Source organism: Marmota marmota, unplaced genomic scaffold (assembly GCF_001458135.2).
Source record: "Marmota marmota marmota unplaced genomic scaffold, marMar, whole genome shotgun sequence".
Classification (NCBI taxonomy): domain Eukaryota; kingdom Metazoa; phylum Chordata; class Mammalia; order Rodentia; family Sciuridae; genus Marmota; species Marmota marmota.
Genome location: NW_026000021.1, coordinates 6,309,381 through 6,337,298, shown reverse-complemented (window position 1 = coordinate 6,337,298; position 27,918 = coordinate 6,309,381). Strand labels below are relative to the sequence as shown.

Genomic DNA, 27,918 nt, shown 5'->3' with positions numbered 1-27,918 from the left:
CCTGGGCAGGTTTTTTTTTTTTTTTTTCGGTTTTTTTTTTTTTTTTTTTTTTTTTGGTAGACAAGAGCTGGGATAGTGTGCAATGGAAATATGGATGAAAGCATCAACTCAGAAGGGAGAGGGGCACATTCCTGATTCAATGGAACCAGTCAGATAGGAAGGGAGAGTAAGACTGTTGCCCTCAAAGGAAGCATTTGAAGAAAGTATTTCTCACTGGTTTGGAGATATGGGAGGCTAGGAGTCTATTTCTGAGGCCAAACTCAGTTACTAAGACCAAGTAACAGATGATTCAATGTCAGTTTTACACCTTTATTGAGTGGTCTTGCTGTCTTTCACATCTAAAGCAAAACATAACCATATCCAGGACTTTTCTGGATTTTCAGGCTAAACATTTGAAGTTTAAAGCTGTTCAGGTAAGAGATTTTATCCAGATGGACTCCAACAGGGAATATGAAGTATGGCTGAATGTGAGATGGAGAATTTGCCCTCTCAGCAGGAGGTCTCCTCTGAAAGGGTCATGCCTTCTCTCTCCCCTTCTGACAGTAACTTGAATTGTCCACATAAACATTCTACTATTTTTTTTCAAGATCAGAATTAAGCTCAGATTATAACATGGTTTCACAAAAGTGGTTTTATCACCCACATATACATAGACATTTTTCTTTCAGATTTTACTTTCCTGAGTTGGTTTTTGTTTACCTTACATGCATGGATACTATAACAGCAAATGATTATACCTAACCTCTAAGAAACTACCTACCACGCACTCTCAATTATGACAATAACTTGCATTAAGGCTACATGGGTTCCTATATATCACCTCTTCTTGCTATGACTTCGTGCCCATTCTTTGATGGTGAATTAAGCAGCCATTTCCATCCTTCTGTAATAGGTGAGGGATCTCACACAGAGAGGTTCAATTACATTCCTGAGAACCCGTGAAACCTGTACTTTAACAGGGCTGGAACTCAAGTGCCCTGATCTCTTGCTCCAGGACCTCCTCCATCTCCACGAAGACCTTACTGATTTCAAGGCAGGGACTGAGAAGTTGGATAAAAACCAGTGACACATAACATCATTTAGGAAAGGAGGTTTTTACCCGCACATATTCATGCAGTCAGTGAAAGGGTGACATCATAGAAAAAGGAGTGAAGTACAGTCATGAACTGAATAAGAAGTCAGATATCTATACAGTACTTTTCCTCCAAATCACATGATATACCACTCAAAATCATCATTTCTTTTGTTGAATGTCATTTCCCATAACTACTTCTACTGTTTGCATATTGATAAATGTATTCTTGGGTCTTAAAACATTATAATTATTCTGGCACTCTCTCAATGGTTAAAACCTATATACAGATAGGGATAATCTAACGACATCATTTTTCCTTTATAGACTGTGATGAGCATTTATTGGGTACTTACTGAGTATAATATACTGTGTCAGGTCCTGGGAATTAAATGGTGAGAGAAATTCTATCTTTGTCCCCAGGAAACTCAGAATCTAGAGAGAACCTAAGGATTATAAAAACTGTTCAGAAACAAAGTCAGTCTTCTATTTACCTATTGAGGTTTTATCTTCATTAGAAAAATTGAATTTTCAAAGCAACATGCAGCCAGATTTGGATTTATTCCTCTTTTTTTTTTTTTTTTTTTTTTTTACTTACTTGATTAGACATTTTTAGTGTCTGAAGTCACAAAAGTTGTAACCAAGACAAACCAGGGTACAAGTACCACTTTTAAAATGTCACGGGTCTAGTAGAAACATTAGAGGATAAATCATGGGTTTTATTGTATTTACAATTAAACTGATCAAATTTAATGTCCACAGAAAAGTCTTAGTAATTAGTATAAAGATTAATATAGTAAAATGTCCCTGTTTTAGCAGGCCTTCCAAGCAAAACTGAAATAAAGAATTCAGTATATAATCGAATAGCACGTAAATATTAATGCACAAAATCCTCTGAGTCCCCAGATCCCTGATGCAATTATTTTCTATTCACATTAATTGTTTCTAACAGATGACGCTAATGACTTTGAGTTAAAATGTGTCCAAGGGAAAATTTCACAAGATCAGTGCTGTTCAGAAATAAGGTCATTTTCGTAATTATTTGCTTATATTTTAACCACCACTCAACATCTTTAGGTTAACTTGATGATTGAGTTTTTTAATATGAATATCAGAAGTTATTTTCACACTAGTCAGTAAGTATATTGGGGATAGTCACATATTTCCTGCTAATCTTTCAACTACAACTTATTCAACTATTTCCCAAGGCAGATGGAAAAACTGTAAAATGTATGATTATTGTTTACAAAATGCAATCTGTATATGTGCATAGATATTGAACACCTAATAAACTGGAATAAACGTGTTTGAATTAGGGCATGTATTCTCTAATCCAGAAATGTCACTTCTTTTGAGACTTAGTTGTCCAAGGCAGGATTTTAAAACAAACAGTTCAATGATGGCTATTCCATGTTTCTGCTTGGCTTCTCCTAGAAACTTCACTCACGCATCTTGGATCTTTCATCTGGAGATTTGCTCTCAGAGGTGGGAAGGAGCCGAAGTCTGATGCAGTCACGAACCGATGTTGAGCTACACGTGAGTCCCCCAGTTGCCTTCAGAGGACTTGTTCAGGTTGTTATTTTCCTTCCATCAAATATGATGTCACAGCTGAACCATAAAGTGCATCCTTGAAGCATTGTCAGGCAGATAAAAAGACCTTCCTTTCTTGTGTTCTCTGAAATTCAATATCATGTCCCCCAGCTGATATAGTAAGCAGAAAGTGTCACTCTAGGCAAAAATGTCATAAATCTTGGCTTTGTCCCCAAGATACCTTTTGGGGTATTGATTACATCTCAAAGTCTCTGAGAAATGGTCAAGGAGCTTTTTATTAAAGCCCATGTCCCATATTATTCATCCTACTTTTATGATATATTATGTATGAACTTTTAAAAATTCATGGGCTGTCCTTTTTTTTTTTTTCCTTTAGCTGGGGTTTGCTTTGTGCTTATTTGGCAAAACTTTAACCAGCATGGCTTTTAAATCCCATTGACATAAAAAGAGTAACTTGAAAAAAAACATATAACAGCTGTATAAATACATAATGAAAAATGTTAGGCTTAAATAAATTACTTGAACATTATGGATCACTGGATTTTACTTTATAATTTTGTTAGTTGTACACAGGATATTCTATATCAAAGGTAAATAATCTCAAGTTAAATTGAAATTAGATTTCAGTGGAATGCAGTCATTTTAAACTTCTATAAAGACCTAATGGCATCCCATCTATAATATGTCCTTAAGATCAGGGATTTTTTAAAGTATGCAATTCTTATTCAAGAAACTCTTGGCTTCAGTTTCTCTATTTTTTAAGTAAAATTGTAGATTTCATATGGCATTTCTCACAGCAAGGATATAAAAATATACGAGTCATTCAAGGCAGTAATCTAAAATGCACATTGAAAAAAATACAGTTTGAATAGCGAAAACAGGGTGAATTTTGCCAATGAAATAAACATAATTAAGATAATGTTGCAGTGGAAACCAATATGCATTTTCTGACAAAGAAGAATTTAGTGATAATTATTATCTATTGACAGCCATGCTCAGTGGGATTCTAATGTTCTGTGTATCCCGGAGAGTTTTGCTGTCAGGGGCCATTCTCAGTATTACAGCAAAATGTCTGGGACTTGGGTCTGGCATCACAATGCTGTGTTGGCCAAGTAATCCTTTACAAGATATTAAAATCTGAGTACGCCAGATTTCCCATTTAGAAAATGTGGGTAATGATATTTCTTTTTTATTTCAGAGAATTACAGCAAGGATTACATGAGATAATACATGAAATGTGTGTAGCATAGTACCTGCTAATAACATTGGGACCATCAGAAGATCTCTGTTGCTTTTACCCTTTTCTGTTCTCCTTGAACATGTGGCACTATGTCACAGCCACAGGAAAACATGGCAGAGGTAGAAACAATGAGCAAGAAGGCCATCTACTAGTACGTCTTTCCAAAAACTCCTATGGTGATCCCTGAGACCAAGTGCACCCACTTTGGTTATTGCCCAGTACTATATTATCACTTGTGTGCCAGGTATCAGATAATGATGGGATGCCAGGAAGTTTCAAACAGGGTCCTGTAGGCAGATTGTGAACGTATCGTTTAGTTGAAGAGGCAAGACACACATGTGTGTCTCTTTATAAAAGCATCAGCACCTACAAGTTCCTATGCCAGAAGCAGTTCCATCTTCATTATTATCTTATGCAGTCAATGCTTTTGACACCTCTCTGCCCAATCCCTCTCACCCACCTGCCACACATAACATTGACAGCCCTTCCTCTATCACATTTGGGCACTCAAGTTTAAGGCCAAGAGACCCCAGAGTTCATTCTCACTCCGCCCATCTTCCAAGATCTAGTTTCCTGTCATATTAATGCAGCCTCTTTGCAGGAGGTACTCCTATGGGTTATAACTGGGCAAGGGGGCCTATGCATTAAGAATCCTGAGAATTGAGTTAAGTTGTAAAAACAGGTATAATTTGATAGGTGTAGTGGTGAGGGATAGGTAAGAAATCATATACAAGCCCCAGTACTCTGGGGAATGGCAGGATGTAAACTGTCACTAAAAGCCAAGCAGGGTGTAAAAAGGCCAATGGAGCTTAGTTCCAGGTCACCTGGTGAAAGGCAGTCACAAGCCCTCTCTGCAAAGGAGACATAGTTACCAGCAGAGGCAGCCCTAGGCAACTACCTCTTCCCGGATTACTCAGACACAAAATGTGAGAGAACAGGCTGGAGGAATTGGACGGCACACAAGTAGAGGTGGGGTCGGGTGGGGTGTTTCTAAATATTTGCTCAGGGAGCATTCTAGATGTCTGTGATGGCTGAGGCTTAACTTCCAGGTGCTCCAGCAAGACATAGCCATTGGTAGTAGGCAGCTGAGTTCCAAATATGAACTCCCCTTAACCAAGTTACATCTGGCAATAAACTAGGGTATAAACCAATAGATATTGTTGAAATCTGGATTTTTAAGACAAATTTCTCCTTTCATTGATGTTTAGAGTCACATTTCAGGGGAAGGAGAGCAGGGTAATAAAAGCTCTTGGCATTTTTAGATCACTTAAAGAAATTGTTATGCAGCAAAAAATAAAGTATTGATAGCAAAGCAGATAAAATCTAACATTATTAAGTATTATGGATATTGATTCGAGAGCAAATTAAACATGCCCCATGCACTTATGCAGGGGCTCAGCATTACCACAAGCACCCTCACATTCTCATTACCTTCTTCCCTGCGTGGTGTTTAGTCACCGTCAGTGGGAATTGCATTTGGAAAGCAGTGATAAGTACTGGGGTACCAGAGGCACCCAGAAAGTGTCAGTGAATCACATAAGTAAGAGGCAAGAGACACCAAGACAGATAGCATCCCATCAAAGAGTTCCTGAAACGAAGCTTTATATAGATAGGAGACTGGAATTAGATGGTAGTAGAGAGATTTTATTCTCAGTGGTCTGGGTACTAATTTAATTTAGCCTGTCTGGTTTGTAGAACTTCATTTGTTATGTAAGGGGCAGTAATGTGGCTGTCAAGATGTGCTTGGATGCTCACAGTTTATTGGTCACCCTTGCTTTATGCAGACCACTAGCATTCCAACAGCCTGGGCCTTCTGCATAGGAACCAGATCTGTTTGATGTGTGCATTATTGACATTTGGACAGCCAACTAGATACAAAAAGTCTTATATTTTACATTGTAGACTTGGAATACATAAGTTTGTTGTCCCCTGTTCATGGCTTATTAAAAGATGGCACCGATAAACTGGGGGCATTTGACAGCTTATTTAAAAGAATATTGTCAGAGCCAGACGGGACCTTGGGAGTAATCTAGTGAAGATACAAATGAGGACATTAAGGTCCATGGAAGTTAATTTTTTGTGTTTCTCAAGATCACATATTTAGTGACATTTTGTAGCCTGATCCAGACACTAGACTAGCAGTCTAGTGCTCAGGCTCTTGAACCCTATAGCCAAGGACACTACTCTGTCTCCTTCCATTTGTAGCACTCAAGTCATGTTATTGTTGTCATTTGGGGGTTTTGTTTTGTGGTGCTGGGAGAGGAGCCTGTGGTGTCACACATGCTAGGCAAGCACTCTACCTCTCGGCTGTACAAGCAGCCCTTGAGTCATATTTTTTTTTTACATGCTTGTTTTTTATTTATTCTTTTTCAGTCTTACATGACAGTAGAATTCATTTAAACATTGAAATGGGGTTGAATAAACTAGATATTTTTACCAAAGCATATGTTACAAAAAATGTAAATTTTATCATATAAACTAGTCTAACTTGCTCATCAAATTTTTTTTATTAGTTGCTCAAAACATTACAATGACCTTGAGTCATATTTTGATGTTGATCTTATTTTCTAACCTGTAAGAAAGGATAAAAGAAACCACCATCATGGTACTTTTGATTATAATGAACTTGCAATAATTGAGCAGCAATTATAGGCCAGATGCTGTGCTATGTGCTTCATATCTAGTAACTCATCTACTCCTTTCAATAATCCTTTAGGGTTTACTACTGTCATTATTCCCTTTGAAAAGGAGAACATGGCTAGAAAAGCTAATTAACTTCCCTATTGCCACACAGTAAACACAGTGTCTGTAGTCTGCTTGGCTCCTAAGTCTGTGCTTCTGACTACTCACTATGAGATTCAGTTGGTACTTATTCTTCCCTAAGCAGGCACTTGCTCAGAACTTTCTTGCCTTTTCAGGAATACCAACTGAATGCAAGATCAGGAACTTCTGCCCTGAAGTGCACTGGCTTGGGGGCTGTCATCCCTGGTCACCTCTGTCCTCGAAACAGCTGCAGTAGCAGTGAACTGTCCCTTTCCAGCACCTGCAGCGAATACTCCAGTGGCTCCTCTTACACATGGCATGATGGCAAGAACCTCAGGAAAAGGGTAAGTCTCCTTTCCAGGCATTTTTAGCATCTGAGTGAACCAGATCCTCTGCTGGTAGGATGTGGTCACGGAGGCGGAGAGTTGGAGGGAGGGTTAAGAGGGAAATGACCATTTGCTGAGTACCTGCTCATGGTTTATGCTGACCTCCACTAATCAGTGCTGTGGCTCATCAAATATGATTTCACTATCAACTGGAAGGCAGCATACTGGGGAATGTACTGTGGTGAACCACAGGGACCCTGCCTTCAGTGAAAGTAGGTCCATTCCTATTTATGTGCCAAGGTGCTTAGACAATGCTTCCCATTAGAAGGATAGCCATCCACCTGCACAGTGGGCTCACACATCTAAAGATCCCTTCATGCTTTGACCAAACTTCTTTGCACACTGGTGCAAGCCAAGAATTTTGAAAGAGCTGTTTTAGCAGTTCCCTAGAGTGGAAAGAAAGCAGAATACGTGAGAATGGGAACCTTGAATCAGAATATTTGAAAGTCATTTTTCTACCATTTGGGTAAATTTAGTTTATGCTTTCAGCACTTTAGAAACCAGGAAAATTCCATAACTCCCAGAAAATATTGGTGAGGGAGCAGCTTTGTCATCTTCTGAACAAGAACTCCAAAAAAGATTTCAAGCTTGCATTTAAAGCCTATTCCCTAGGACTCAGACATCTAATGCAAAGTGGAGAGCCTACTGCATTATCAGAATCGCTCCCTCTGAGGAGCAATTCAGAGTTCTGAATAATGACTGCCAGGGGCCTGGCTCCTCAGAGACCAGGAACTTGGCCAGAGAGGTTTCCTCTCTTTGTCTCTTGAGCGTTGCTGACTCCCATGGCCCCATACTCTGCTCATTTCATTCTGGCACCACTTAGCTGTCCTTCCCAGAGCCTTTTACTTTCTTTTTACAATTTTTTGACTGAATTCTTTGAATTAAAGCAGCCCTGGATGTTCTAAGGCAATCTCTCCCCTGGGAAGAAGGGAAGGAAAGTTCTGAAGACATTGCACAGACACTGGGTGGCGTGCACTCATGGTCATGGAATCTCTGTGCACCTGTCACATGTCACAGTGCACTGTCCTGGTTCTCAGGGACACAGCAAGCTGGATCCAGGCCTGTCCAGACATTTTAAATTTATGCTATATTTGAGGAACTTTGGGGGTTTTTACCTGGTGCCAGGTGCTCATTTATATCAACTTGCATAATTAAATTAAATGTTATAAATTTGAATTTAACATATAAAATATATGACTAAGAGCTCTTTTTGAACTCAAGAGATTTTTTAAATACTGTTTTATGTACAAACAGAAAGGAAGCCTGAATGAAATGCACCAGCATGTTCTACATGGAGTAATTTGGCTCTAATTAAAGAATTATTATCATTTATCTCAAACTTTTTAGGCACTTCCCAAGTATCATTTAATGCTTTCAATAGTCTGTTAAGTACATTTTCCTATTCTCCCCATTTTACAGATAAGGAAACTGAGTAACAGATGAGAAGTTAAGTAACTGGCCCAAGATCTCATGGCCAGTACATGGCAGAACTGGGCAATTGGTTCCAGAACCTTCACTCTTAATGGTTCTGCTCTCATGGCCTTGTTGAGTCAGCCTAATACATGATGGTGTTGTGCCCAGTGTTGGGATGGATTTATTCCTAGTAAGACCAACAATGTCCTTTTTAAAATAATAAATGAAATTATAATCCAGATGTCCAGGTAAGGAGTGGAAAACAAGTATAGGCATTGTGACCCCTACCTCCGCAGCAGCATCCTGAAGCCATCCACAACTGCTCCAGAGGGCAACTGTCCTGCAACTTTGCCCAGCAGAGAAGGCATCCACCTGTGGGAAATACCAGCCCCTCCCAGTCCCCTCAGCCACAGGGAACGCATGCTTTTATTTTTGCTCCCAAGTTTTAAGATGGGTTAGACGTTTTTCAAGTTGTTAAATGCCACAACCTCCTGTGGAAAATGGTGGAGGAAGGTGACCAATCTCATTTGAAGGTTTACAGCCACCAACCTTGGGGCAAGGTGAAGTGCAGCACGGGCAGACTCTACAGGGGCAGAGAGGAGGAGGGTCAGCAGAGGCCACGCGTACCTTCTGTGGGGTAGACACATCTGCTTCATCCAAGCTCTTGCAGGGCATTTTTGCCTGGTTTCTCTGCTTTCCTGTCAATGTGACTATCGGGATCATAGAAATTCTTAGAAATCTAAGCTGAGGCGGACTGTACCTGGGTGGTCTATAATACTCAGACTCACTGAGGGGATTGCTTCTGATTTCCAAAGGAGCTTTAAATGGCAAAGAGGAAGAGCAGGGAAAAGGGATGCCATCACCAAATAACATTTATTCCCAGCAACTTCTGACACCAAGGAATTTTTCAAAAGAAAATATGTAATTTGACTTAAAAACAAATAAATGTGTGTGTGTTATGGATAGCAAGAATAATTGTCATGGAAATTTCTTGGATAAAAGCAAATGTTCACAGGTTACTTAAAAGCCCAGATCCCAGTGTAAGTTTCTGACACTTTTTCTATCTCTGCACATGAGCACATACTTAAACACTCAGTTGCATGGCGGAGAACAGCTGGTATAGCCAAGACTGGTTCTGAGTGCTCTTCTGAAACTACCACATTTAGCTGTTGAAGTTACTTGCCGTTAATTAGGTAACCTTTTGTAAAAAGTCATCAGATCACCCTTTACATCCTACTCATTTCCCTGGGTGCTGGCTTGTAATTTAAACTGCAAGTTCTATTCAAGAAATTAGTGCACAAGTAACTTGTGATTTCTGTTAGGACACTGTCTAATGCAGAAGGGAGACTAGAAGCCAAGTTTGACTTTGTAGAATAGCATCAAGATTAGGAACACAGGCTGGAGAGCTGGACACATCCCCTCCGGCCACCTTTGAACTGAGGTAAAATGGACAGTGCTGTAGAAAGTGCCAGGGAAAACAGAATCCAAACCCTTGCTCCAGCTCTTCATATCTCTGTAAGTTGCAACGGACCAGTTTTGAATCTGTTTTTTCCATAGTAAAATGAGAAGGATAACGTCTCCCTATGGTAGTGTTCCGATGATGCAAAGTACTGTGAACGTGGTCAGTATACAGCAGGTGCTCAGTAAATGTTAGTCCTTTCCTTTTGCCCTTCCATTTTTTTATAGCCAATGGTGTGAAAAATGTGAATGTGTGGAATGCAATCTTTTTCCTGTGACATTTCCAAAACAGGTTCCCAAAACTAAGGCTGACATTTGAGGAAGTATGAAGGGCAAGAAATTGACATTTGTAAGTTAGTAGAAGAATAATTACTATGGGGCTCTAATAGAAAATGCCCAGGTCTTATAAGTAAGCATATATGTAAGGGCATGAATGTATACATAATAACTTGAGAAACATTTTATTGATGTTCATGAAGTCAAAGAACTATCAAATGTTAGAATGGAGAGAACATGTAGATAGGGAGTTGCTTACTTTTCTGGTTTACCCTCTCCACATGCCATCGGCACTCTACAGGAAGGCCCTATTATCTTCTGGGTATTCCCTAAGTGCTCCTTGAACGTACCTCCCTGACTCAGGTATTTCCCCATTCCATTTCTTCAACTTGGAAAGCCTTTTCCCCACCTGTAACCTGAGGCAAGAGCTAGGTATGTTTTTTAAAAAATATCTTTCCTATATTCCTTTCAAGATTTTTCCAAACAAGCCTTTGGGCTCCCTCTTCTGAATCTATAATACCCACCCCATTTACAGGTCTCATTTTCTCCTATGACATACACTTAATTTTAGCTAACTCCCCTCTCCTCTGCTGAGTTTTCTGCTCCCCCAAGGTAGAGATCTTACCTTCTATTCCTTTATTTCAGGGTGCTACTGTAGCACAGGATCTGGCAAAATCAATGTTAACTACATAGTTAACATTGCATAAACTACATTTATATGTGAATCCTTATTAACCAATAGCACAAATTAAGCCTAACAATAGGTTTTTCCTTTTATATATTTGTGATCTACATGGTTCAATTGTTTCTGATATCTGCTTTTCTTTTCCTAGCAATCAACACAAAACTGGGATAAAAGGCTAAGTATCGATTCTTCACTCCCAAGTGGCTTTGCTAGTTCTGCAGATGAACTACCTCCCACTCGGATCAAGGAAAGTCATATTTTGGAAGGGCTAAGGAAGCTACAGAAACGCAAAGTGTTACTTGAACCCCCGTCAGTGATAACCAAATGGGGTTATAAAGATTGCATGAACTCAAATGAAGGAATATATTCTCCAGGAATTAAAAGTGGCAGCCTTAAGGAATATCCTTCCAGCAAACTACCTGGTGTGGGGAGCCCTGGCAGGGAGCTCCACAAGACATTTGTTTATGATACAGATCCTCAGGAGGATGCCGATGAAGACTCATCCTCTTTAGCATTGCTGCAGACAGTTCCAAATGAAGGCTGCAGGCTGCACAGCAGTAAGTTAACCCACAGTGTTTCTGATAGTCTATTTGGCTGGGAGCCCGATGGAAAACACTTTTCAGAAGACATGTCCTCAGTTTACCCCAGGGAAAAGCCTGAAAAGCTATCTCATTGTGCCAGCAACTACCCATTGGACAGGAAGCTGTGCCCAAGTGTGCAGGTACCTCAGGTGCAGAGGGAGAGGGATCCACACAACCAAGGCCATAGTCACATGGCTCTCAGTCTCCAGCTCTCAGACACTGATGACAACGAAACCCTAGATGAGTTACGCATAGAGAGCAGTGATGACAAAAGCCCTTCAGACTTGTCATTGACTGCTGACACCGACAAGTCCACTGAGAACCTGGACATCCTCATAGGATTCAGAAAGTCTGAACTTGAGTCTCCTAAAGAGGAAAAAACAGTGCCCACCTACCTAGAGACGAGGCCAAAGACATTTGGCTTTATTAAGCAGCAAAGGGTTGTAAAAAGGACTTCTTCAGAAGAATGTGTCACTGTAATATTTGATGCGGAAGATGGTGAACCCGTTGAATTCAGCTCTCACCAGACTGGAGTTGTCACTGTTACCAGAAATGAAATTTCCATCAACACGGCCTCTGCTGGGCCGAAGGCTGAACACACCGAACTTTCACCTCAGGGAATTGCTCATTTACAGCTGGGAGCTGCTGCTACGAGAGATTCTGCCTTCTTAAAAAGATCTGAAGAGGGAAGTGAGAAAAGCATTCCAAAGGATGACATGGATAATGTTCCTCTGGTGACCATAGACTCCTCCAGCCCCCAGTCAGTAACGCAAAATGCCGCGCGACAAAAACTGACCAAGCCAACACACAATATGTCATGCCAGAATAATTCTAGGTCTGGGGCATCTGTAGGTATCTATCAAAAGCAAAGTCTGACAAAAATACCTGCCAGAGGCAAGTCTTCACCTCAGAAATCAAAAATAATAGAGCCTGAAGCTTCCACACTAGGTTCCCCCTCTGGCCTAGTGACTCTTGAGAAATCATCAGCCTTACTTCCTGGGAAACTCTCACGGTTCATGAAGACTGAGAGCCCAGGGCCCTTCTGTTCCAATGCACAAACAGAATCGCACATTCCAAAACACCCTCTCCAAACTCCCCATGTCCCCAAAATGTCCAGCAGGAAGGACTCGGTCCAGTGCTCTAAGAGTCAGACTCCAGGATTGCGGTCGAGGCCCCTTGCAGAGCCTCATGAGAATGGAGACCCTCCTACAAGGGACCAACATTGTGATTCAGAGCCAGACATGGGAATGAAATCTCCTTCCCCGCCCCCTCCTCCAGGCAGGTCAGTTTCCCTCCTGGTCAGGTCCAGTTATGACTATCTGCCGCCACCTTCATCTGCCAAATCTGAAACCAGAGTCCCCAATGACACAGCAAGGACAGTATTCAAGACCCCTCTGCTGAAAGGAACCTTTGCTCCTGTCATTTCTTCTAATCATGCCACAACAGAAGTGCAGAGGAAGAAACCTTCCGTGGCTTTCAAAAAGCCTGTCTTCACCCATGCTCCACCCTCCACAGAAACCACGATTCCCACCAGATGCCCTGCTCACATCCCCACTAGCTCTTTTGCCATGATGTCTCCAGGGCCTCCAAAGTTCTCTCCAAAGAGAGGTGTCCCCAAAACCTCTCCTCACCAAACACTTGGGACCATACACACAGACACAGGGATAAGGACACCCAAGAATTGTCCTTCCATCCATGAGCCAGTGGAGATAGCCTCCAAAAGTGTATCTCCAGGAAGAAAAGGACAAGTGAATGACAGTGTCCTTGCATCCCCCAAGCCTTCCTTCTTAGGGGCCAATGAGTCACCATCATCTCAGGTTAACAGTTCCTCTTCCTCCTTCAAAAGCCATAGTGCCCCATATGGTTGTCATAATGCTCATGAGAAAGGACTGAAAACTCGTCTCCCGGTGGGACTCAAAGTTCTCATGAAGTCTCCCCAGTTGCTCAGGAAAAGTTCCACAGTGCCAGGAAAACATGAAAAAGACAGTTTAAATGAAGCCTCCAGAAGTTCTGTGGCTGTGGGCGAGTCTAAACCCGAGGACTCCGGGCATCCAGCAAGGCTTGAGACCGCAGGGAACAGAGGAACCACCTCTACACTGGGTTCACAGGGGCCAGACAGTTTAGCGGAAGGCCTTCCCCTGGAAACAGCACTGCCAGAATCACTGGAAAATAGCATCCCTGGGACTGATGGAAAAGATGGAGTAGAAAACAGATCAGTGAAAAGATCTCTTTCCTCCAGCAAACCACACCTAAAACCAGCTCTAGGCATGAATGGTGCCAAAGCCCGAAGCCAGAGCTTCAGTGCCCACTCAGGAGACAAACCCTCTACTCCCCCCATGGAAGGTTCAGGCAAAATCCGAACTCAGATTATTACCAACACTGCTGAGAGAGGCAATTCTCTTACCAGGCAGAATGCCTCTGCCGAAAGCTCTCCTCCCAAGACCTCTTCTGCTCCCACATCTGAGAGTCCCCCTAGTGCTGGAAAGCCCCTGGGACACTCCTTCTCCCGGCAATGCTCCCAAGGGAGCACAGGCAGTTCCAGTAGCCAGCATGGGAGCCCAAGCAAGTTGCCCCTGAGGATCCCCCCAAAACCTGAAGGGATCCCCACCCCACCTGGAATGGAACACCAGCAGGCCTTTGCCCAGGTAGAATGCGCCGGCCTGACTGTACCTGGGGAATCAGGCAGTGACCACTGCAGGTGCCTACCCACCCCAGCATATTGCCCTCAAGCCTTGATGGCCCCAGGGAGGACACAGCCTCCAAACAATTTGGAAACAAGCAGGGCATCCAAGCTAGAAACTTCTGGAAGGCATCCAGATGCCTCTAAAACTGAGACTGGTGCTGTGAGCCCAGAAGCCCCCCTCTCACCCACAATCGAAGAAAAGGTCATGTTGTGCATTCAGGAAAACGTGGAAAAGGGCCAAGTGCAGACAAAGTCCACCTCTGTGGAAGCAAAGCCAAAGCCAGGGCCTTCTTTCGCCAGCTGGTTTGGTTTTCGGAAGAGCAGACTTCCAGCTCTCAGTAGCCGGAAAATGGATGTGTCCAAAACCAAAGTGGAAAAGAAAGATGCAAAAGCCTTGGGGTTTGGAAACAAACAACTAAAATCGGAAAGAAAAAAAGAAAAGAAAAAGTCTGAACTGCAGTATGAAATCGAAAATGAGCTCAACAGGGGCAACACGTCGGAAGACAGTCCCGAGGTTGGTTTGCAAAGCAAAAATAACCTGAAAACATCACCAGACATTTACAACCGAATGAAGTTGGAACCAAGAAACAGACCCATCCCTGTTATGAGTTCAGCAAAAGATAACTTTATGACGGAACTCTTAAACAGGTAACTCACGGGGACAGTGAACAACAATGTAGAGGACAGACCCCTCCCCCTTAAGGAGAGCTCTTTCCTTCCCACATATCAGATGCCAATCAAACACGGTTTTCACAAAAGCAGAAACACATAGGAGCAGTCTTACTATACATTAGCCAGAATTTAAACAATGAAATAAAAGTGAGCAATAAAATGATAATTTAGTCCACGATACTTTGTTAACCAAGCCAATGGTCTTTGAAATTAAAGAATGGTAAGTTTTATCAAGGTTGATAGAAATTCAACCTATACTAGGAACCATGAATGTACCCACATGGCATGAAATGGAAGAAAATTACACATACGTTTTATAGTATGCAGATTTCATTGATTGTACTGAGCAAATATATACTTAGAAACTTTCCAGACATAATTACTTTTCCTGCCAACCTTAAGCCAGAATGTATTTATCAGTCACTTTTTGGTGGTTTTTATTTTGCCCCTCCGTAAAGCATCATAAAAATTTAAAAAGTAGATTATTATAGCATCTACATTGACACACTCCTGGCATATTAGTCACTCAAGGCTAGTGAGTAACATTTACCATTCCAAGGCCTAAAGACAAAGAGCTGCACGGAGTTAGTTTAGACATTAAAGGATTGGGGGAAGGAGAGTGATTGAAGAGGAGCAATGTAATTTATCAGAGGAATCACTTTCTACCTGCAGAGTTGATAAGAAAGGAGCTCAACAGACAGAGAGTGGATCAAAGAATGTTTCCTGCAGGAACATGTTAAAGGGCAGTTCCCAGGGCTCCTGTCTCATCGGCAGCTCTATCAGCACTCAAGGAAGCCACAAGAAAAATGTCAAAACCAAAGCGGATGTGGTGACACCCAGAGACTCCCTGGTAAGTACACCACCATGCTGACCATAAGGTGCTTCCTTTAGAGATGGTCTGGCTGGATTCTTTCTACCCCTTGCTAATAATGCATGGTTAGAGACTGCAAGGGACAGAGAAAATGAAAAAGATTTTTAAAAAACAGAAAAATTCTGGTGATCAGTGTTGCAGAGAGATAGCAGCTGGACCACAAGTGGGAACAGCTCCCTGCAGGAATGCTTTTTTTCTCACTCCTACTTTCAGAACAATGGTAGCTCAGTGTGACCAAATTGTGCCACGAGCATCACGTTCAAATTATACCTTGTGCCGGAAATTAGTTCTGATGACTTCCAACACCAACCACAAAAAAGGAATGAGTATGGTTTTAGAAATAAGTGCATTGAACAATTTAAGAGAGTGTTGGCTACTTGAATGGTTTGATTTAAACAGTGTTCATATTTTGTGAAAATTGTCTGTACCCAGTTCATTCTACTTGGACAGAAAGCATTAAGACTAAGAATTATATTTTTGGAACTTGGAGCCTTATCATTTAGTCTTTCAGTGATGAGGTCCAAGACTTGGGGAGTACTCTTCCTTTAAAATATAAATAAAAGGACACTTTTATATTTCCCTAAGACATCATATTTTTTTATTTTAAAGTCACCTTAAATTGAATTTATTCTCTTTACATTCTTTATATGCTTGTATAATTGACTTGATGTGTTCATTGTTCCATTTAATAAGTTTTAAAGCACTTACACCAAAAAAATTCTTTACAGAATTACCTTATCTATATTTTTTCATACTCTAATAAAAAGATTATGAAATATCATACCTGCTACCATTTTCTGAGGAAAAACTTGAAATATTATTTTTGGTATAGTTCTATAGTAGAAATATTTTTATATAAGCTGACATTATTAGTTATTCATTCTTATAATTATTTATTAATGTTTAGCATTCCTTTAAGTTTCACAGACATAGTGAGATTTGAGACAAGTGCACATTTAAATTTTTTGCAGTCAGATACATTTTGAATTCAAAGGGCTGTAGGGTCTTTCAAATTGTCTGAAATCATATGTGGACTCCATGTTTTTTGCAAAAGTTGTTTCTTTTTCCCTCCATTTCCACTCTTGGCGCCTGCCTGTGGTATCATTCCTTCTTTGAAAACGTAAAGACGTCCCCTGCATTATAAAGCCACAAATTATAAGCATATCTGAGGCTGCCCTTGTACTGTCACTGAAAGGAAAGAGAGAATGAACGTGTAGAAACGTGCAATATGCCAGAAATTCAATCCAGCTGATGGAAAACTCTGATAGCCCAGCCAGAGCCCCTTATCAGAGGCACTCCATTTAACTATGCCCCATTTAATATGGCTGTGACAGCTTAGGGTATATCTTCACTGTACAGAAGTACCAGAAAAAAAAAAAAAAAAAAACCCTGTGTTTGGCTTTTACAATCCCATTTTTACTTTCTTATTACTTCCTAATGCTATAGTAATTTGCCAAGCTTTTCCTCTCTGTTCTACAATCTTTCACAGAGTAGTAGAAAAGGTCCTTTGCTCTTTCCAGAATATCTGCAAGAAGCATTCTTATTATTTTCTGTGAAGTACAAAGATTCCCTAACCACCCTGAATATACACTCAATAGAGATATGCTAATTTTTCTAGTTAGCTGCAAGAGGAAATTAGTCATGCTGAGAAGCTTTTTCATACAGAAGAACATTATCAACCTGGAAAGATGACCAACTAGTCCATTTTTTTAAAAAAATGTAAAATGCAATGTTTTTTTTTGTTTCATCTCCATAATCATCAGTGTGGATTGGGCTAAAATTACTAATTTCAGAAACAACATTGCTAGTGTCTCTTTTGGGACTAGTACAAGAGTCACTGTGAAAACCCATTTATTATATGTTATCAGTGTATATAGAAAAAAGATTAGATGCAAAACTCTGATACCTTAGTACATTGATGTGGCTACCCATGAACCTCAGAGTTCAAAGATTTTTTCCCCACTAGGACTCAAGGTAAATTTGCTCTTTTGCTTATTTTACAGTGTGTTATAATAATTTTTCTTACAGTGGTTCTTTTGAATATATAATAACTATAAATATGCGTTACATAGTGTACTTTTTTCCCTGAGTGAAACCATTCCAAAACCTTTGACATAATGTATCACCATTCCTTGCCCTTTCTTCCCCTTTTAAAACTAAGATATTTAGTCATGAGAGTTCTAAGACATTTTGATTATTTTAATGTAGTTATAAAAGATTATTCCCATATACATGTGTGTATACATATATGCAAAATCCCTTTTTTTGTAGCAAACCAGTCAGTTCAGTAGTAACTGCATATCCCTCTTTATTATTATTAAAACACATTCTAAAACATGTGCAAAAGTCCCAGTAATGCTTTGCTGAATTAAATCTTCTACTCTTTTCAGAACCTTAATTAGAGGCTTACATCCCCATTTCTGCCATCATTTATAGACCACTTTGCTCTAATTTTTGCGTAATTTAGAGCAGGGGCCATGTTACTTTGAACTTAAAATGATTTTATATCATTTAAATGAAAGAAGGAGGAAAGGTATCCCCTAGAAAGACTGCCTCGGCATTAAGTCAGTGAGTCAGATTGAGATGCACTCTGCTTGCTGAGAGTTCTAAGTTCCTTTTTCCTGTGCATTGAGATAATTTTCTGAAATGAGAAGTCTCAAAGGAAGACAGCTCCAGGCTCCTATTTAACACCAATGGACAAAAATAAAAATTGTTAACAAAGTTAACGAGATCATACACCTTCATCATGCACAGGAGGGAAATGTCCATTTTACCAAGTATTTTAATTTAAATTATGGGTATTTTCCTCACCGAAGTATCACATAGTCTGAAAAAAATCACATCTGCTAATAAAAAATCATCTAATTCTATCCCATTAAAATGGGACTCTGGTGATGAAGCAGCAGCAAATAGTACAATAATTACACAAATTTTTATCATCTTAAGTTTTGCAAAAATGTCCTAATTTCAATATCCATAATTGAATGATTCTGTTCTAAATGCTGTTTTGATGCTAATAAGAAGCATGCCTATGTTGTCCTCCTCTTACAAAGTTTTCTAAATGACTAACTTTTCCAAAGGTCATGCCTTTTAGTTTTCCCTCCCAGGATTGCTCCCTGTCTGTCATAGATTCATTATGTGCTTTTCCTATTAAATAAGCTTTAAGGTAACCAAAAAAAAAAAAAAAAAGTCATTAGCATTAGGGTGACCCAGAGAAGAAATATGTGAACATATATGGATATTTCTTCCAAATGAAGAGTGTCCCCAGTACAGGGTTCAGTGATGAAATCATCTACATGTGTGAATCAGTGGTGAATATTGTCTTCCACTTTCCTCTGTGCCTTCTGTGTGCTCATTTCTTCCTGTCCTTCCTAGTGGTAGGAGTTGGTAACATATGATGGATGCACTGAAATGTGACAGGTCACTTATTACTAGCTCATGTTCGGAGCCGTTCTTGTCTATAATGACAGAGCCCGAAAAACTGGACAAGAATTAGAGATGCATCTTTAGAAGGTGCCCAGAGTTCTGACAGTGCACCCCAACAGCGTCTAGTTGTTAGTTATGAGCCACCTGCTACTTCTCTTCAAATGGAGAGTACTGGAATTATTTGTCCTGAGATAGCAGTGACTGAGAAATTCTAAATTTCTACCTACCAGTCTTTTCCCAGCCAAACACTTGCCAGCTTCTTGGTTTAGTGGCCACTCTAATTCTTCCTAGGGCTCTGCCAGGAGAGGTTGTTCTGCTACTGCCTGTCTTTGGCAAAATTCTTAATTTGGACCTGGCAGCCCCTTATCCCTGTAGTTTCCCATAACCTAGCAGCTACATGATCAGGAATGAAAATTAAATTTGATCCTATGAGAAATAAAATTAGCAAGGGGAATCTGCTGCCAAAATAAATTATGCCCCTCATTTGCATAGCCAAATGGATTTAAAAAATTATTCACTACTTAGCATTGAAATCTGTTTGTGTGGATAATTAGAGCTGAGGAGTTTGCCATTCTAGGGCATTCCCCTATTTCCATTCCTTTTCTAGTGCTTCATCTGTCCCTTTCAAATTTAAAAATTTCCCCTATCCGTCATCCTCCCATCCTGAATCAAGTACTGGGACCTTGTCTATAAGGCCTGTTCCTTGGATGAATCGTAGAACTCACACTTAGCATTTGCTCTTAAGTGCATAAAGTCCTAGAAAGATCTGATAAAGAAGCAAAAGGTAGGACTCCATGATAGCTTATGATTTCTTTCTTAAATGATAACTTGGACAAAGGTGGTAGTGAAGTTCCACAGAAGAGTTAGGGAACAGTAGGGCACGGAGGCAGAGCAGTTTTATACACACACAGAGAGAGAGAGAGAGAATCTTCGCTACTCTTAAAATAGATCTTTATGATTAATGAATACTTGGAATATTGCCTCCATATTTAACTACCCTACCCTAAGAAAGAAATCATAGTTTGGAGGACTCTTTTAGTCAGCTCTTTTGCTTCTGTGACTAAAGGATCCAACCAAAACAATTGTACAGGAGGAAAGTTTTATATAGGGGCTCACAGTTTCAGAATTCTCAGTCCTTATACAACCAGTTCCATCCTGACAGAAGAGTATGGCAGAGGAAGCAGCACACATGATGATCAGAAAGCAGACAGAGAGACTCTATTCTCCAAATATAAAATATATACCTCATACCCACACCCCAATGAACCACTTCCTTCAGCCACACCCTACCTACCTCCAGTTACTACTCAGTTAATCCCATTAGGGAATAATTCACTGATTAAGTTAAGGCTACAACCCAATGATTTATCCTCTAAACCTTCTTTCATAGTCTCACATGTGAGCTTTTGGAGAATACCTCATATCCAAACCATAACAGGGACAGTCTGAGAAGGATGTTCATACCAATATAGGGAACTTTGAAAAAATGAATTTATCACAATGAATAGGGTTCAGAAGTGCCATTCTAAAAGTAAAACCCTGCTTGACTTTGAACAGATCACTCACCCTCTCCAAGCCTGATATCCTTTATAAGGTGTGAAACTTTTTCTAATTTCTTGATTCTTTAGTTTGAATTTCACAGGCTGACAGAAATGATGGTTCACTCATATTCCAACAGTTTAGGAGGGTACCCTTGCAAGTTTAAAATGGGCAAATTTAGAATAACCCCAAAGAAATACTGTTTTACATTAACAGGTGGGGAGTGTATATGGAACAGATGGCTATAAGAGCTGGAATGAACTAAAGATATAGGTTTCCTTGATGTGTCTATCCATAAATGAGGATAGAAGGCGCTCAATGGATTCTTAATGGAAAATTAAGGAGGTTGAAGGGTCTTTTTCTTACTGGTTTTGAGTACCCTTGCCATAAATAGATTGCTGAGCAAAGTGAAACTTGGAAGGCAAATCAGCAACTTCACTCCTGCTCAGAGGGCTTTTTCCTCTCTATCTTCCTTAAATGCACATTCTTAGAAGCAGCTGCTTGAAGCCTTTGCTCCCTTCATTCTTTCTTCCCTAACATTCTTCCTGTGGAGGTGCCCACAGAGCAAGTGAGGAAGCGCGGTCTCCAGATGCTGAACCTGCCAGGGTGGCGGTAATGTCTACCTCGCCTCCGGCCTTTGTCACCTTCTGGCTATCAGCGTGGTACAGATTACGCACCAATTGCATTCTTCGATTGAAACCGCAGTCATAAAATGTAAATAATTGGTCTTTTCCCATTAAGTGTGAAAAATAGGAGATAAAAAGTAGAAAGCTAAATCTAGTTCAAGGTCAGTATGCAACCATATGGCTTTCTATATTGCAAGAGTAAAATAATGGTTTCCTCGTATTCCACTTGAGCCCCTGAGCAAATCCACTGACAGCCTCTAATGTATGTGCCCGAGCAGGACCCCCATTGCATTGCACAGCTCATATCATCATCATCATTATTATTGGCTGCTCAGGTGACTGGCTAGAATGTATTTTAAAAGAGCTATGGAGGGTCACTGCAGCAAAGACCTCAGCTGTCTTCATATTGAGGTCAAGTCTATAGAAGCAGAGTCAAATGGAAATTTGAGAATAGCAAAGTTTCCCCACCTGAACATAAATCTGGAGCTTGCCTTGCTGTGTTTGAATCTCAGCTCTACCACTTGGACCATCACTCACCCTCTCTGTAATAGTAGAACCTGCCCCTGGTATAACCGGGAAGATGATGAGATATGTGTAAAGACTCTATGCAGCCCCCGCCACCACTGTATGCAGGTATCTCCATATTGGCTGGTCCACAATACCCCCGTCTCTGAGATGGGAATTGGAAGACGGGTTTTCATGCGAGTGTCTCCACACACTACATGTGTGCCAACTTTAAGAAAATTTCCTGGACCTCAGACTTCTCTCTCTGTAAAACACTGAGACTCCATGAGTTTCTCTCCAGGATTCTATTTGAGGTTACATGATCCAGGGTCTAGGTGTTCCAGCTAAGATATAAGGGGAATGTTTTAATGTAAGAAGTCTATAAAAGTCTTGCTGCTTCAGTTCACAGCACATATCACTGTCACCTCATTTCATTATGGAAAGAATGAAAAATAAAATAATTTTATTAGAAAGTTACGTTCCGGGAAAGTGTCAGGAGATCTAAGTATATTTCTTTATTTTTATTAATATAACCTATGATGTAAGTCACCCACTCTGGAGGAATTATACCTCTTTATATTTTAACTTTCCCTAACAGCCCTGAATTACTGATTTTATATTATATTAAAAACCAAAACTCTTATCTCTAAAATCCTATGCAGAATCGGGTAACCTGTAAATCCTTCCTTCCAAAGTTAGGGTTTGATTTCTGAAAAAAAAATGTTCTCATAATTAAAAGTCCTAGAAAAGCTAGATGATAAAGTGAGGGAAAGTGGAATGAAAGAAAAAAAATGATGTATTTTTTAATATATTATTGTTCTGAGGATTGCAAAGATCTATTCAATACAATGAATAAAAACTTTCAGTATTTTCTTGTTTCTGCAGATAAAAGAGGCAAACGAAAACTTACAAGAGGATGAAGAAGATACAATTGCAGATTCCGCATTTCAGAGCCACAACCTAGGTAAAAAATTCGTGTCTTGCTTCATCTTTAACTGTGAGATATTTTCCACCTGGGACTTCTTTCAGACGTGGGACATTCCTAGTGACTGTGTCTCATGCCTGCCTCCATCAGGACTGAGCATGGTCACCTTTATCTCTTAGACATTAGACATTATTGCAGAACAAGTGGGTCAAAGCACACCTATGGAGAAAACAGGTCCTCCTTGCAAAACAAGCCAATTCAAACCGATGAGAAGGGAGTATTTCTCAATATAAAACGAAAGTGACACTGGCTGTAAATAATTTCTTTCTCAGGAGAAACAACTCTGAATGAACCCAGTGTCTATAACTTGCTCAAGAAGCAACTGAATGCAAGTATCTATTATTTAGAAATGGAAGGTGGTGGCTTTCTTAAATTGAAAAATTTTAAAAATTTCATGTTTTACATATAGAACCAAATAGAATTGCAAAATCTTCAACTCATTTTCTTCATCATTTCTGGTTAGAACCCTGAATCCGGACAGACCTGTCTCTGTGTTAAGTTCAACTTGTCAGCTATTTCATAAAATTGTGCATAACACCAGATAGAAAGGAAGTAGGGTTCCCAGCACAGGGGACTGAGCTATTTTCAGCTGGGAGGGAACCATGATGAAGAGTTATTGGTGACTGTGATCCTTGTCAGGAGATTGAAGAAGTGCTAATTTAACAGCTCCAGGCCACCGTGGATCCTTGTAGAATTAGTTGTTCCTTAGGCTCGAAAATGGCTGTGAATGTGAGCATGCTAAGGGGTGATGGGATTATTAGTCCAAATCACATTTGGGTATAGCAGAGAGCATTGAATTCCATGTTCCAGGACAAGACAGCCATACAGATCACTGGTTCCTGGTGTAATCATGTGTCTATTGCTATTATGTTTTCACTGCAGTGTCTGTCAGCTCTTGGTATCCCACAGCTCTTGGTGGGTACACTTTGGGCTGATTTGCTAGCATACCGAGCCATCTTCTGCAAACTATAATTTACAATTTATCTCAGAGAGCTGTTGTACCCCCTCCGCTTAATGAGACTGGCACACCATTATTTTTCTTTTCAGTTGTGATTGGGAATACAAAAGTCTTAACAAACAACTGAATGAATGTAGTGTGAATAAGATTCTATTTCTAAAAAGACATCATTTATTATAGTTGTCAATGTGAAATGCTTAAATTGGTATCAGTTCTGTATAGTTAGCTAATATGCAAGTTAAATGTTGTTTAATATTGTTTAACAGCCTTCAAACAGGATGCTATGTAAAGCCCCGCTGAATCATCATTTTTCCATAATGAGATGTTCTTGGCTTATAAAATAGCATATATAAATTAGAGGCTGAATTTTTGTTCAAGATAACAATAGTAATCTAAATGTTTTTAGTAGACTAGTAATCCTTTAGATCTGCACTGTTAGACATGACAGCCATTAGCCACATGTGACTATTTCAGCTTAAATTAATTAAAGCAAGATAAAATTAAAAATTCACTAAAAAATGAAAGAATTAAATAAAAAGTAAATATAAAGATTCAGTTTCTCAATCACACTAGCCACACTCTCAAGTGTTCAGTGGCCACATATTTTGTATGTTCTGTATGGACATTTCCTTCATCATGGAAGTAAACTTGCACCATCTCTATGACAGTGAATTGACTTTGTCTTCAGATCACTGTACACTTATCTCTTCAAAGTCATAGAAAGTCTATAAGATGCAATGACCACAAATAAACCAACAAACAAACCTGGCAAAGCATTACTTAAATAATAAGATCGTTTAAACATGCTTACATAATTACAAGTCTCAAGAAGAGAGATGTGTAGCAGCTCAGCAATGTTATCAAAAGCCTGACCCATTGTACCATGTTGGCTTTTTTCTTCATGCTTGTTGCTCTTGGTTGAAAATTAATTCCCTCCACTCCTGGCATCCCATTCACATTTGAGACATAAAACATAAGGAAGAGAAAACTCTCCCCAGAACCGCCCCCCCTGCTTATCTTACATATCATTAGTGAGAAATAGATTATCCAGTTACTCCTAGCTCCAAAAGATGATGGGAAAGTAAGTATGTCACTCCAGCATTTTTTTTTTCATGAAGTAGCAAGGAGTGGAAGATTGAGACTATCTCTGGGGCTAGATCACCAATAGGATCACCACACACCTCTTACAAAGCTCCTCCATTTTAAGACTGAATAAGACTCACTGAAGTCAAGTGGTTGTCTCCATTCCCCAAGAAAGGCTGAGAATATATATTTTGCACCCTGACAAAAGTGTTTTTTCTTTTGTCCAACCAGTGTTTATATATATTCTTATAATATTTTATAACCATTGAAAATATAGCATTTTTCAATGATAGCACCTGAGCAAATTGAAGTATGCTCTTCTTCCAGTTAAATACCAACCAATATCTTTGACAGAAGAATAGTGAAGAGGGCTGGGGTTGTAGCTCAGTGGTAGAGCACTTGCCTAGCATGTGTGAGGCACTGGGTTCAATTCTCAGTGCCACATATAAATAAATCAATAAAATAAAGGTCCTTAAACATCTAAAAAAATATTTTTAAAAAGAGAATAATGAAGAAAGTTGTGAATCTAAATGTTTGCATTTCTATGGTTGGGGTAATAATATTAGTTTAATCAAAACATTATAGGTGTATAAGACAAGATATTAAGTAAGCATATTCTATGTTAAAATTTAAGGTTTGTGAAATGAGTAAAAGAGTGCCACTAGATTTTTTTTCCTTTAAAATTGTCCTACTAAGTGTCAGACTTCCATGTTAATAAACAACTAACAAATGATAGCCTAGCCTAATGGAAGTATTAACAGAAATGATCACAACCACCATACTTCTAAATTTTGTTTACTGCTACTTAACTATAGTAGTTTCACTCTGTATATTCTACTATTTATTTACTAAGATGAAATGACAAATAGTACCTTAAATACCATTGTCTCATATTTAAAACTTCAGCTAGTGTTAAACATCAAAAATAATTCCGTAAGTGGAGACAAGGGATTTGGAAATTCTTATAAACAGGATAAAATATAATTTAAGGAATTTAAGGAAGAAGCCAAGCAGAATCCAATGGTATCTACAAAAACAAGTATACACGGGAGACTCATGAAGTGAAGTGTACATGTTATTTCCCAAACTGAAAAGAGTTAAAAGAGGGCTGGGGATGTGGCTCAAGCGGTAGCACGCTCGCCTGGCATGCGTGCGGCCCGGGTTCGATCCTCAGCACCACATACAAACAAAGATGTTGTGTCCGCCGAAAACTAAAAAATAAAAATATTAAAAATTCTCTCTCTCTCTCTCTCTCTCTCTCTCTCTCTCTCTCTCTCTNCTCTCCCCTCTCTCACTCTTTCTTTAAAAAAAAAAAAAAAAAAAAAGAGTTAAAAGAACAATCTACCCAGTTGTCCAGTGAGTAAATTTCCAGTGCTCCATGGTTGAATGAGACCTCTGTGCTCCTCCTCATTGATGGAGTATACTCCTAATCTCTTCTGCAGAAGCCAGTGGGAGGGTTCCTGCCACCATATTGTAGCAAGACAAAGGACATGGTCCAGCTCAAATGATCTGGCTTTCCTTGGATAGCTCTGTGAACTGCCTTGGAGTTCTCCCTTCTACCATAGAAACTGATGATACTACCTCCCAGGGATCCTCCCCCTCCAATCTGTTGTCCACCTTCCATTCCTCCCCAGCTGGCCTCTCTTGCTGGCAGCTAATGTATCATGCAGGAGGGTAATAGGTGCTTAACGAGTACCTTTGGGTGACTTAACAGCATAAGCCAATTCATTTCCATTTTTCCAGAGTCTTTCCTTGCCTCATTCCTTGTTTTTTCCTAGACTTTAGCTAGCTAATATGGTAAACTAACTCAAGTCACTATAGTAACAAAATTAAGCCAGTATCTTTTCGGGTCATGCATTTGCATTGTAGCAAGTAATCAGGTAAAGTTTTACCTCTAGTTAAGTGGGATTCTTGGAGCTATAAGTTTCAGGCACTCAGAGTGTTCATTTGAGCACATTATGGGGTGAGGAAGAAAGGGCAGGATCAAGACTACCTCAGATAATGAACAGCACAAGCTGGAGAAAGAGATCTTTTTTTTTTTTTTTTTTTTAATAATCCTAGTTCTGCCTTAAGGCTGGAAATGAAATGAGACAAAGCTATGTTGAGCCAAATAGAGGAGCTATGAGATTCCATGAACAAAGACTGTTTTACCTAACACGTAGACCTTGTTCCTGTCAACTTTTATCACCCATCCATAAAGCGTCTAATCTTCAGTAGTATTGTGCCTGGTCCGCACTTAGGTGGAGGCAGAAGGAATAAAAGAGTCACAGGGTGTAGAGTTGTTACTGTTGAAGAATTGCTATGCCAGATTCAAATGAAGGTCTGCACATGCAGCAGCTTCTTCCTCCAGAAGAACAGAACAGTCCTGGTGCCAGAGCTTGTATAGATGTAGCTGTTTCTTTGGTCAGGGGAGAAGGACAGTCTCCCAGACTAGTGAATCAAGTGCTTCACTTACTAGAGAAAGAAGCCCGACCTTGGCACTCACCTCATTTGAACCCACTTCATTGTTTCAGAGCCCTGATAGAAAAACAAATGTGTTTTTAAACACATTTTTTTTTAAAACCTAAGACTGAATTATCCTATTAGTACCAATTGTATTAGATTTAGGCAGGAGCTCAGAGCTCTGGTGGTTTAAATAAGAATAAAAATGCCTTGCTGTTAGGCATGAAACTCCAGAGGGAGGTGGCCTAGGCTAATAAAAGGGTGCCAGACTCCTCCAGTCTTGTCCTAAGTGATAGGATTTCATCCACAAAGGAAAGAGAAATGGCCAAAGGAAACAGCATGAAAATACCAACAGCAAACTCCAAAGGGGGAGCTGTTCCTCAGATGGATTCCATTCCTCATGTGATTTCTATCTGAAGTGTCCCCTCAGGCTCTACAATGTCCATTCTTGTGTCCACTGTCCAACTGGTAGTAAAGAAGAAGGGATGGTAAAGGACACAGTCCATTTATTTAAGAATACTTCCCATTAGTTGTACATCCTTTCTGCTAACATCTCGTTGGCTTTAAGTTGGTCCTATAGCATGGGAAACACTGTTCCAGGCAGACAACCATATGTCCAACAAGAAATAAAGATTTCTTTAACTCTGAACAAAGGAGAAAATGGAAATTAGAGGACATCTTGCATCTAGCCTGTTGCCCACCCC

At 39.8% G+C, this 27,918-nt stretch overlaps 1 protein-coding gene across 14 annotated transcripts in view; it reads left to right on the top strand.

Moving 5' to 3' along the window:
* Nckap5 (NCK associated protein 5) overlaps positions 1–27,918 on the top strand; it is a 953,350-nt gene that overhangs the window by 823,674 nt on the left and 101,758 nt on the right. For all 14 annotated transcript variants that reach the window (XM_048810448.1, XM_048810447.1, XM_048810455.1 and 11 more), the window contains 5 exons: positions 2,507–2,608; positions 6,782–6,970; positions 10,993–14,756; positions 15,453–15,630; positions 22,632–22,710. In XM_048810448.1, coding sequence (XP_048666405.1) covers positions 2,507–2,608; positions 6,782–6,970; positions 10,993–14,756; positions 15,453–15,630; positions 22,632–22,710 — 4,312 coding nt within the window. The remainder of the gene's footprint in view (positions 1–2,506; positions 2,609–6,781; positions 6,971–10,992; positions 14,757–15,452; positions 15,631–22,631; positions 22,711–27,918) is intronic.